At 36.8% G+C, this 10536-nt stretch overlaps 1 protein-coding gene across 1 annotated transcript in view; it reads left to right on the top strand.

The window, feature by feature from the left end:
• The first annotated feature begins 248 nt into the window (after positions 1-248).
• The window catches only part of ERMP1 (endoplasmic reticulum metallopeptidase 1), a 64722-nt gene continuing 54434 nt past the window's right edge, over positions 249-10536 (top strand). Inside the window, exons 1-2 of the mRNA XM_074197479.1 lie at positions 249-541; positions 1904-2205. Coding sequence (XP_074053580.1) covers positions 249-541; positions 1904-2205 — 595 coding nt within the window. The remainder of the gene's footprint in view (positions 542-1903; positions 2206-10536) is intronic.

The raw sequence follows: 10536 nt of genomic DNA, 5'->3' as shown, positions 1-10536 counted from the left end.
CGGCGCACCTGAGCGGCCCCGCCCCCGGCCGCTCGCCCCGCCCCGGAGGCCCCGGCCCGGCCGCTCGCCCCGCCCCAGGGGGCGGGCCCAGGGCGGCCCGCGGGGCCGGGCCCAATCAGCGGCGGTTTGTCCCCGCGCAGTTTCCGTCGGCTCCTCGGGAGGCGCTGGCCCGGCTGCCGGGGCGCGGGCGGCCAGTGGCGGTTGGGCCGGCGGCCGCGGCGGGGGCTCGGGGCCGGCGGCTCGCGGCCATGGAGCGGGGCTCGCAGTCGGCGGCCGTGAGGCGGCTCCGCGGGGGCGGGGAGCGCCGAGGGGGCCCGGCCGCCCCGGGGCCGGAGGCGCGGGAGGCCGCCCCGCGGGACGGGCCCGGAAAGGGGCGCGAGGGCGGCGGGGCGGCGGGGCCCGGGCTGTCGGAGGCGCGCGCCGCGCTGGCGCTGGCCCTGTACCTGCTGGCGCTGCGGCTCCTGGTGCAGCTCTCCCTGCGGCAGCTCGTGCTGCCCGCCGCCTCGGGGCCCCTCCCGGAGTTCGACGCCCGGCGAGCCCGGTAGGTGCCGCCCGCCCGCCTCCCCTGCCCCGCGCCCCGGCGCCCCGGCGCCCCGCCGTGCCGCCCGGCCGGCTGACCTTGGGCGAGCCCCTCCCGCCCCTCCCCCGGCCCCGGCCCCGGCTCCCCGCCAAGCCCGGCGCCCCCTGCGCGCCCAGCCCGCCGCTGGGGCGACCGCCAGCACGCGTGTGGGGGGCCGTGCCTGCTCCGGAGCGTCCGAACTCCGGGCCCCGAGTTCTAGTCCCGCTCTGATCGTCTGGGCCCCCGGCTAGATGATGGTGCAGCGCCCATCCGGCCCCCGATGCCCTTTATGTCTAATTCTCTCTCCTTTTGGAGTCGCTGCTACTTAAAAAAAAACAACTCATAGAGAGAATTGAAGAAGGATCATTTTTGTGTACACTTAATTAAAAAAAATCACTCTTTTTGCTAATTTTGAGATGAAAAAGGGGGTAGTGGGTCAAGGCAGGCTCGGTGGTTCTCTTTGAAAAGTTCTTCATGCAGCCTGTTGTAAACTGAAACTAAGATAATCTGTGTATGACAAAGGTCAGAAGTTAGAGGTGAAAAATATGTCACAAAATAGTAAAAAAAAATAGCTTTGGACCACAAGCAGAGAGCTTGTTTTCTGAAGGGCTTTATGACAATCTTTTGGAAGTGGTTGGAACTGCATACTTTAGCTAGTTATCTTTTTCGAATAAGTTAAGTTTTGGCCCAAAGACAACTTTATCAGTTGGGTGCTAATTTGTTTGCTCTGGGAGGAGGTCATTCTGCCTTAGTGTGAATCAGTCACCCTGTGTGGAAGAAGTTGCCTTGTGCCACTATCTAGTTCTTAGTAGGCATGACTTTTGGACACACTTTTTATTGCTTTCCGGTAGTTTGCAGTCAGTTTGAGGCGGCTCGGTGTGGCGGTGGAAAGAAACCCCAGACCCAGAGTCAAACCCCAGCCTCAAGCTGTATGATCCTGGGCAGGTCACTTAACCGGACTGCCTACACACATGTACACAAACATTTAATTAGATTGAAGTTTGTGAAAAGAATTTTTTTAGATAGTTGTTTTTTTTGCTTCTTAGATGATTAGGGAATTTGTTTTATTATATTAAAAATTTTTGCATGAAAAGGATTGTCCATATCTTTAGCCATTCATTCATTCATTGGTGACTTGGGTATTATGTCAGGTGATGAGGACCAAAAATGAAAAGTTAGTAGGAATTTATAGATTATTTCAGAATATACTTAATATAACAATGACCTCTTAATACTGAAAAATATTTTAAGTTGTATAGGTAGGTGTGGCTTATTCTATAGTACTGTGGTGCTTTTAGCTTAGCAAATCTTTTTATCATTTTTACTCTTTTTGGTTTCTTGTAGGAATTATCTTGAACATATAACTTCTATTGGTCCCAGAACTACAGGAAGCCTAGAAAATGAAGTTCTCACAGTTAACTACCTCTTGGAGCAGATTAAACTGATCAAAGCTGAAAGCAGCAGCATTCACAAGATTTCAGTAGATGTGCAACGACCAACAGGGTCCTTCAGCATTGACTTCTTAGGAGGATTTACTAGCTATTATGATAACATAACCAATGTTGTAGTAAAGCTGGAACCTAGAAATGGAGCACAGCATGCAGTACTGTCCAATTGTCATTTTGACTCAGTAGCAAATTCTCCAGGTATGCTCATGCTGCTATTTAATCATTTTAAAATACCTAGAGAATAATATTTGTCTAAACCAGGGGTTCCCAACCTGGAGTCTGTGGATAGATTTCAGCGATCCATGAACTTGGACAAGAAGATGCATATTCATTTTCTCTAATATCTATCTGACATTTATCATTTTCTTTAGCAATTAACTTTGAGAAAAGGGTTCTATAGCTTTCACTAGACTGCTAACATGGATGGTTACTCAAAAAGGTAAAGAATATCTGGTCTAAAACTAACTTGTGTGGTAATGACTGATCTTTTCATGATTTAGTGGGTCTTAATTTCTTTTTTTTGCTGGAGGTGACTCTGAGAAAGTCTGCTTATCTCAAGGTACCACACCTGGATTTCTGCTCATTCTTAGGCAATATGGGACTGCCTAAGAGATTCTTAGGGACTCACCATATTCACCTGTCCTGTTTTAAAAGCTTATTGTAATTTAGAACTCCCAATCTCTAGTGACATACAACAACCAGTAGCCTAGATTATAGGCTTATTCTGCCCCTTCTGGCCATAATCTTATTTTAATAATATTAGCAATGTATTGAACAATAAATTGTCTTGCTATTATCCTGTGACATCAATTTAGATTTCTCTGTTTTTTGTGTTTGCTGTTTTAGAGAATATGAGAATTAGAAAGTTGTGAATTAACTAAAGATTTGCTCTCCCTACACCAGACATGTTATGATAACCCTTAATTTCAATGTGCTAGATATTGCAGGCCCATGTCTATTGGTGCCATCAGACATTGAATGTCATTTTTGTTCCAGAAATATGCTTTGTTGATGGAGCTCTACTTTGAGATTTTAGTTCTGCTTAGGTATACTTTGCTGTTCTATACTGATAGCCCACTCATTTGTGTATATTGAAAAGTTAGACGCTTAAAAAAACTGAGAAAGTATCTTCAGTCAAGAAAGAAGAATAAAATGTCTGATAAAATCTTAAATCTCCAGATTTTATATTGATTTTAAAATTCATGAACTATTAATTCATAAATTTCTTTGTATTCCTTTCTGTTTTTCCCTTTGAGTCCTTAAAAAGTTTTGTTCCCACTATCCTTTATTTTGTTGTGTTACTAAATCATGACATCAAGTTAATTGTCACTTTTATGGTTCAATGTCTCTTTACTTTTTTTCCTAGCCATTTCTTAATTACTGTATTCATAGATTATTTCTGATTTTTTGTTATAGCAAATAAAACAGGTCTGAGTATTTTTGTGCAGATAGGCTTTTTTTTTTTCAAATCTTTAGTAATATCCCTACAAGTCAGATTACTTGGTTAGAAGGTGTGATCAGTTTTGTAACTTTCAATGTGTATTGTTGATTTTTTCTAAAAAGATTGCATCATTTTACAGCTCTACTAGCAATTTAATAGCATACTAGTTCCCTGCAACCCTGCCAATATTGAATTTGATCTACTTTAGGTAGACAAAACCTTTCTGATGTTCAGTCTTGTTGAACTCTACATGACTCAAAATCCATGGAATTTCCTTGGCAAAGATACTAGATTAGTTCACAATCTACCAACAATGCATTGTTGTCCCAGTTTTCCTGCAGTCCCTCCAATAGTTGTCATTTTCCTTGTCTGTCATATTAGCCAATCAGATAGATGTACCTCAGAATTGTTTTAATTTGCATCTCTTTAATCGATAGTGATTTAGAGCATTTTTCATATAACTTTGGATAGCTTTAATTTCTTCGTCTGTTCATAACTTGTGACCATTTATCAATTTCTAAATGATTTGTATTCTTATAAATTTGATTCACTTCTCTATATGGTTAAGAAATGAGGACTTTATCAGAAACACTGGTTGAAAAGATTATTTCCTAGCCTTCTGCTTTCCTTCTAATCTTGGTTGCATTGGTTTAGTTTGTGCAAAACCTTTTTAATTTAATGTAATAATAATTATCCATTTTGTATTTCATTATGTTTTCTACCTCTTGTTTAGTCATAAAATCTTCCCCTCTCCATAGAGGCAAATTATTCCTTGTTCTCTTAATTTGTTTTTATCCTTTATGTTTAAATCTTATACCCATTCTAATCTTATGTTGGTATACAGTATGAGATATTGACCTATATCCAGTTTCAGCCAAACTATTTTCTAGTTTTCCTAGCAGTTTTTATCAAAAAATGAGTTTCTTCTTCCAGAAGCTGTAAACTTTGGATTTATCAAGCAGAAGATTACTTTAGTTATTTACTATGTCTTATGTACCTAACCTATTCCATTGATCTATCACTTTTGTTTCTTAACCAAATAATTTAATGATTCCTTCTTTATAACATAGTTTTAGATCTGGTATGACTAGGCTACCTGCCTTTATATTTTTTCTTTGTTAATTATCTTGATATTCTTGACCTTTTGTTTTTCCAGATGAATTTTGTTCTTATTTTAGCTGTACAAAATAATTTTTGGTAGTTTGAATATTTAGATAGAACTGAATAGAATATGTAGGTAGAGCTAAATATGTAATAGGTAGAACTAAATATGTAGATTAATTTAGACAGAATTGTGATTTTTATTATATCGGCTTAAACAATTGATACTTGTCCAGTTATTTAAACTTGATGTGTGTGAAACGTGTTTTGTAATTGTGTTCATATAGTTCCCAAGTTTGTCTTGGCAGGTACACTTCCCAAATATTTGGCATTGTCTACAGTTATTTTAAATGTAATTTCTCTTTATATCTTGTTACTGGGCTTTGTTGGTAATGTGTAGAAATATTGATGATTTATGTGGCTTTATTTTGTATCCTGCAACTTTGCTAAAGTTGTTAATTGTTTCAAGTAATTTTTTAGTTGATTTCCTAGGATTCTCTTAAGCATACCATCATATTGTATGCATGGAGTGATGATTTTGTTGTTCCTCATTACCTAATCTAATTCCTTCAATTTCTTTTTCTTCTTATTGCTAAAGCTAACATTTCTTTTACAATAGTGAATAGAAGTGATGATAACAGGCATCCTTGTTTCACTCTGATCTTATTGGGAAAGATTTGAGCTTTCCCAGTATATTGTTTGCTGATGGTTTTTAGATAGATACTGATTATCATTTAAGGAAAATTTTTTATATATATCTATGTTCTTTAGTATTTTTAATGGGAATAGGTATTTTATTTTGTTAAAATCTTTTTCTTAATCATATGATTTCTATTAGTTTTGTTATTGATTCGGTCACTTATGCTGATAGTGTTCCCAATATTGAACTAGCCCTACATACCTGGTATAGATCCCATCTGGTCATAGTGTATTATCCTTGTCATAAATTGCTGTAATCTCTTTGCTAATATTTTAAAAAATTCTTGAATCAGTTTCATTAGGGAAATTAGTCTATGATTTTCTTTGTTTTATTTCTTCCTGGTTTAGGTATCAGCATTGTATTTGTCATACAATAAATTTGTCAGGGTTCCTCGCCATTTTTCCAGAGAGTTGATATAATTTTGAAATTAATTATTCTTTAAATGTTGAGTAGAATTCACTTGTAAATCCATCTGAACTTCGAGATTTTTTTCTTGGGAGTTCAATTTATCTTTCTAACTTGGGAGTTATTTAAGTATTTGATTTCCTCTTCTGTTAGTGTGAGTAATTTATATTTTCATAATTATTCAGCTATTTCACTTAGATTGTCAGATTTATTGGCATACAGTTTGAACAAAATATCTCTGAATTATTGTTTTAATTTCCTTCATTGGTGGTGAATTCACCCTTTTCATTTTTGATATAGGAATTTGGTTTACTTTCATTTTTTTTAATCTAATCAAAAGTTTATTTTGTTGGTTTTTTCATGAAACCAACTCTTAATTTTATTTACTAATTCAGTAGTTTTCTTTCAGTTTTACTAATTTTTCCTTTGATTTTTCAGGATTCTTAATTTGCTATTTAATTAGGGATTTTTAATTTGTTCTTTTTTGTAACTTTTTTAGTTGCATGCATTGATCTCTTTTTCTTCTTTTTTTTTTCAAGGCAGTGGGATTAAGTGACTTGCTCAAGGTCACACAGCTAGGTAATTAAGTGTCTCGGGTCACATTTGAACTCAGGTCCTCTTGACTCCAGGTCCAGTGCTCAATCCACTAAACCACCCAGCAGCCCCATTGATCTCTTTCTCTAATTTAATCATGTATACATTTAGAGATATAAAATATCCCCTAAGAACCACTTTGACTATATTCCATAAGTTCTGAATGTTGTCTCATTATTGTCATTCTCTTTGATAAAATAGTAGAAGTTGATTCTATGATTTGTTGTTTGACCAGTCTTAAAGATTAGATGATTATTTTTTAGTCCATCATTGTCCTTTGATTTTTTTTCTCTATAGAGTAAATCCAAGTATGGAAACTCTCTTAGCAAATCAACTATAATTTTAAGCCCTAGAGAGTTGCCTGGGGTACTATGGTAACTTGCCATAATTCCAAAAGCCAGTGTATTTCAGGTAGAAATCAAAACCTGCTTTTATTGACTCCAAGACTGGACTTCTGTCCATTATGCCATCTGCCTTTATTCTTGAGTCTTAAACAAGTATTTGTGCTATCTCTAAGACACTGGAATTGTTAGTATAAGAAGGATTCAATTGAAGCTTTGTTAGAAAAATCAGTTTTATTTTTGAATATTCCTTCACAATATGTTTTCTAAAATTTACTTTTCTCTCATTCTTTTAAAGAATTTGTTTTTTGTTTTTGAAATTGTAAAATATTGCTTAGAACAACTTTTATAAAGTTTAAGGTAAGGGTTTGGTACAACTTGATCTGGTAATTGATGGTTTCAGATTTTTATGAGAGCTACATATACTTAATTTAGTTATAATCCAGTCCAGAACTGTCTCCCTGGACTTTGTTGCCATAGTGTACCATTATTACTGAAGCGAATATATTTTATTAAACTTTTTTCTTGAGCCATAACTAGGTTGCTGTTGACTCTGAAACTGTAGCACAGATTTTAACAACTAAAATTGGTAGCTTAGACAGATGTTAAGAATTTTACTAATTTGGGATGTGTGTAAAATTCTGCTCTGTCAGTATTAATGTAGTTATTAATATTACTACTTTTATAGTATTTAAAAGACTAAAGATTCATTTAAATCTTATAGTTAGGCTCATTTTATACTCTTGATGATGAAGTGAAGTTAGATTATCAGTGGCAGGATAGGAGAAGATATTCTGAGCCTCCTGACTTAATTTAACATTTTTAACTTAAAAATTGATACATTTTATCCTTTAATGCCCTCTCCACTTATGTTTGGGGTTGAGAAGAGAGGATCCTTTTTCAATTTCTTGAAAATATTAAATTGAATGACTGATTCTGAATGCTAATATACCATTCTATTCTTGTTTTTTTCTTCTTAGGTTTTTGCAAGGCAAATGGGGTTAAGTGGCTTACCCAAGGCCACACAGCTAGGTAATTATTAAGTGTTTGAGGCCAGATTTGAACCCAGGTGCCCCTGACTCCAGGGCCGGTGCTTTATCCACTGTGCCACCTAGCTGCCTCATACCATTCTATTCTTGTAGTTAACTATATAATCAATATTCTGTGCTACTAAAATATTTTCATTTCATCACTTTTTGGGAGGTAAACCTTCAAAAACATTCCCATAAGAAGATGATAATTTTCCATTACTATCAAAATTAGCACCATAATAATGAATACCAAAAAATTGGGGAAGGGTGAGCTTCAGGGGTGGTATTGTTAGATTTATAGTGGCAGGACAGGTGGTTGAAGTAGGATGGTTGAAGTAAGATCAACTCTCACAAGAGATTGGATCCAAAGAGAGGGTTATCCTGTTTGGAAACATCCATTGGATGCAGGTTTGCTCATTTAACTAACATGGGTAGACTGAAAAGAGCCTTGTATTTTCACTAGATAACCTAGGTTTGGATCTGAAATTTTCTTCTTATTTACAGATTTAAGTTTTCCTGGGTTAAATCATTTCTTATCTAGAGCTGTCTCTTATCTTTAAAAAGTCAGCTGGGGAAGGACAGTTGGTGGTCTTAGACTAGATGATCTCTGAGGTCCCTTCTAACTTTAGATATATGCACTCCTGTACATAGGACCTTTAATAATTCATTCTTTGCTACTCCTTGGATAGTTTTATGGTCCTTCTCTTTAGGATCTTGGCCTCCCAAGTTGGAGTAGTCATTCTAAATATTTACTGTCTTTTCCCTACAACCCATTTGTGTCATGATTCAGAGTTTTAGAAATGTTGAATTAGAGCTTAGCTTTTTTTCTATAAATTTTTAACATCTTAGAAAAATTTTGAGTTCAAGATTGTCTTATTCCCTCTCATACCTTTCCCCTCCTTGAGAAGATGAGTAATTTGTTATAGACCATACATATGCAGTCATTAAAACATTTCCCTATTAGCCATGTAAGCAAAAGAAAAACAGACAAAACCTCAAGAAAAATAAAGGAAAATTTTGATCATGTGAAACAATATGATTCTGATGATTAAAGTTTTCTTGGACTTTTCAATTCATTTTTTAAAAAAAGGTTATATTGATGCCTTTTATTTTTTTATCATATCTAGAAATTGTATTTTCTTTCTAAGAAATCTTGTTCTTTTTTTTTTCAGTCTACTAATCAATGCATTTAGGCAGCTAAGTGGCACAATTTTATAGAGAGTTGGGCCTGAAGTTAAGAAGATTCACTTTTCTGCGTTCAAATCTGGTTGACCAGTTGTTTTAGCTGTGTGACCCTGGGCAAGTCACTTAACCTGGTTTTCCTCAGATTCCTCATCTTTAAAATGAACTGGAAGTAGAAATGGCAAGCCACTCCAGTATCTTTGCCAAGAAAACTCCAAATGGGTCACTTAAGAGTCAGATACAACTGAACAACAAAAATAATGGCATTAATGAGCCTGTTTTATTAGGTGCTCAAATCTGATTTTAAGTCCCATCTCTGCTGTTTACTTTTTATTACCTTGACTATATCTATTCATATGTATGTGCTTCACTTTGCTCATTTGTAAAAAAAAAAAAAAGGAGGGAATTGGTTTAGATGATTAAAATTCTTTTCTAGCTCAAAAATCAGAGTCTGTGAGAACACTTTTTTGCCTGAGATTATACTCAGTCCAAGAGAAGCGATTTTAATTTGTGTGTGGTCAGGAATTCTTCACCTTTTAGGTGTCGTGAACCCCACTGACTGTCTGATGAAGTCTGGATTGTTCAGAATGACATTTTTAAGGATAAAATTTACCAGGGATTACAAAGGAAAATATATGAAAATGTAGTTATTTAAATTAAATTTAAATTAAAGCAACAACAATAACAAAGAAAATGAATCCATAGACCCCCCCCCCCCAGGTTATGAAACTCTAGGGCTTTTTTTGTTGTTGTTGTGGGGGAGTTTTTTTGATGCCAGTATTGGAACCTTGAAGGAGGGTTCCTTCTTGCTTAGTTCTTTTTTTATCTGCATTTCGTTGCTTCTCGTTTTCAGTGTGGTAAAGTTACTTGAAAGCACTGGATTCAAAGCCAGAAAATAAACTTTGCTCAAATCCCTAAGGTCTGCTTTTTTGCCTTTGTTACTTCTCTGGCCTCTTCTTTCCCATGTGTAAGATGATTGGTTTAACATTAGCATTTGTTGATGGAGAAAATATGCAATGACCAAAAGCTACTATAAATCTGACATTTTAAAATTGTATTTTGTGGGTGCTAAGTGGTGGAAATTAAATTGACAGTGCTTGGTGCATATGTGAATTATTGAATTTCTGACAATAATGCTATGATTCACAGGTTGGGAACCATTACACTTGAATGATTTCTCCCTGCCAACTCTAAATCTTATAATACAATCTCTGTCTTTATAGGTTATCTAATAGGAAAATATGTAGTACCTACAAATTTACAAAGCAAATGTATAAAGTACTTTTATACATAAGAATATTTGAAATAAGAGGAGTCTGTACTCTCAGGGAACTTATAGTCTATTGGGGGAGAGAAGATGCCATATTAATTACATACAGGAGAAGTGTGTATAAGATATACCAAAATGATTTGATAGGTGATTAGAGGAGGGAGTGATCATTTCAGACTGGGTTAGGGATAGGAGCAGGAGCAGGAATTTTAATATGTTATGCTTTATTTTTTTAATTGGCCTTGAAGGATAAGAATTATAACTGGTAGAAATAGGGATGGAGGGAGGGGGATGAATAATGTTCTAAGATTAGGGAAATATCAAATAGTTAAATTTATATGGAATATATGTAAGAAAAGTAAAGTCAAGCAATATTAGATAAGTTGGGGAGATGGGTTAGAAACTATGAGATCAGGTCATGAGATACTGAACCAGGTGGTAGCTTTGGGAATGGAAAGAAATTA

Source organism: Macrotis lagotis, chromosome 8 (genome assembly GCF_037893015.1).
Source record: "Macrotis lagotis isolate mMagLag1 chromosome 8, bilby.v1.9.chrom.fasta, whole genome shotgun sequence".
In the NCBI taxonomy this organism is placed as follows: Eukaryota; Metazoa; Chordata; class Mammalia; order Peramelemorphia; family Peramelidae; genus Macrotis; species Macrotis lagotis.
Note: the sequence above shows the minus strand (reverse complement) of the source record. Positions and strands in the feature narration are given on the sequence as shown.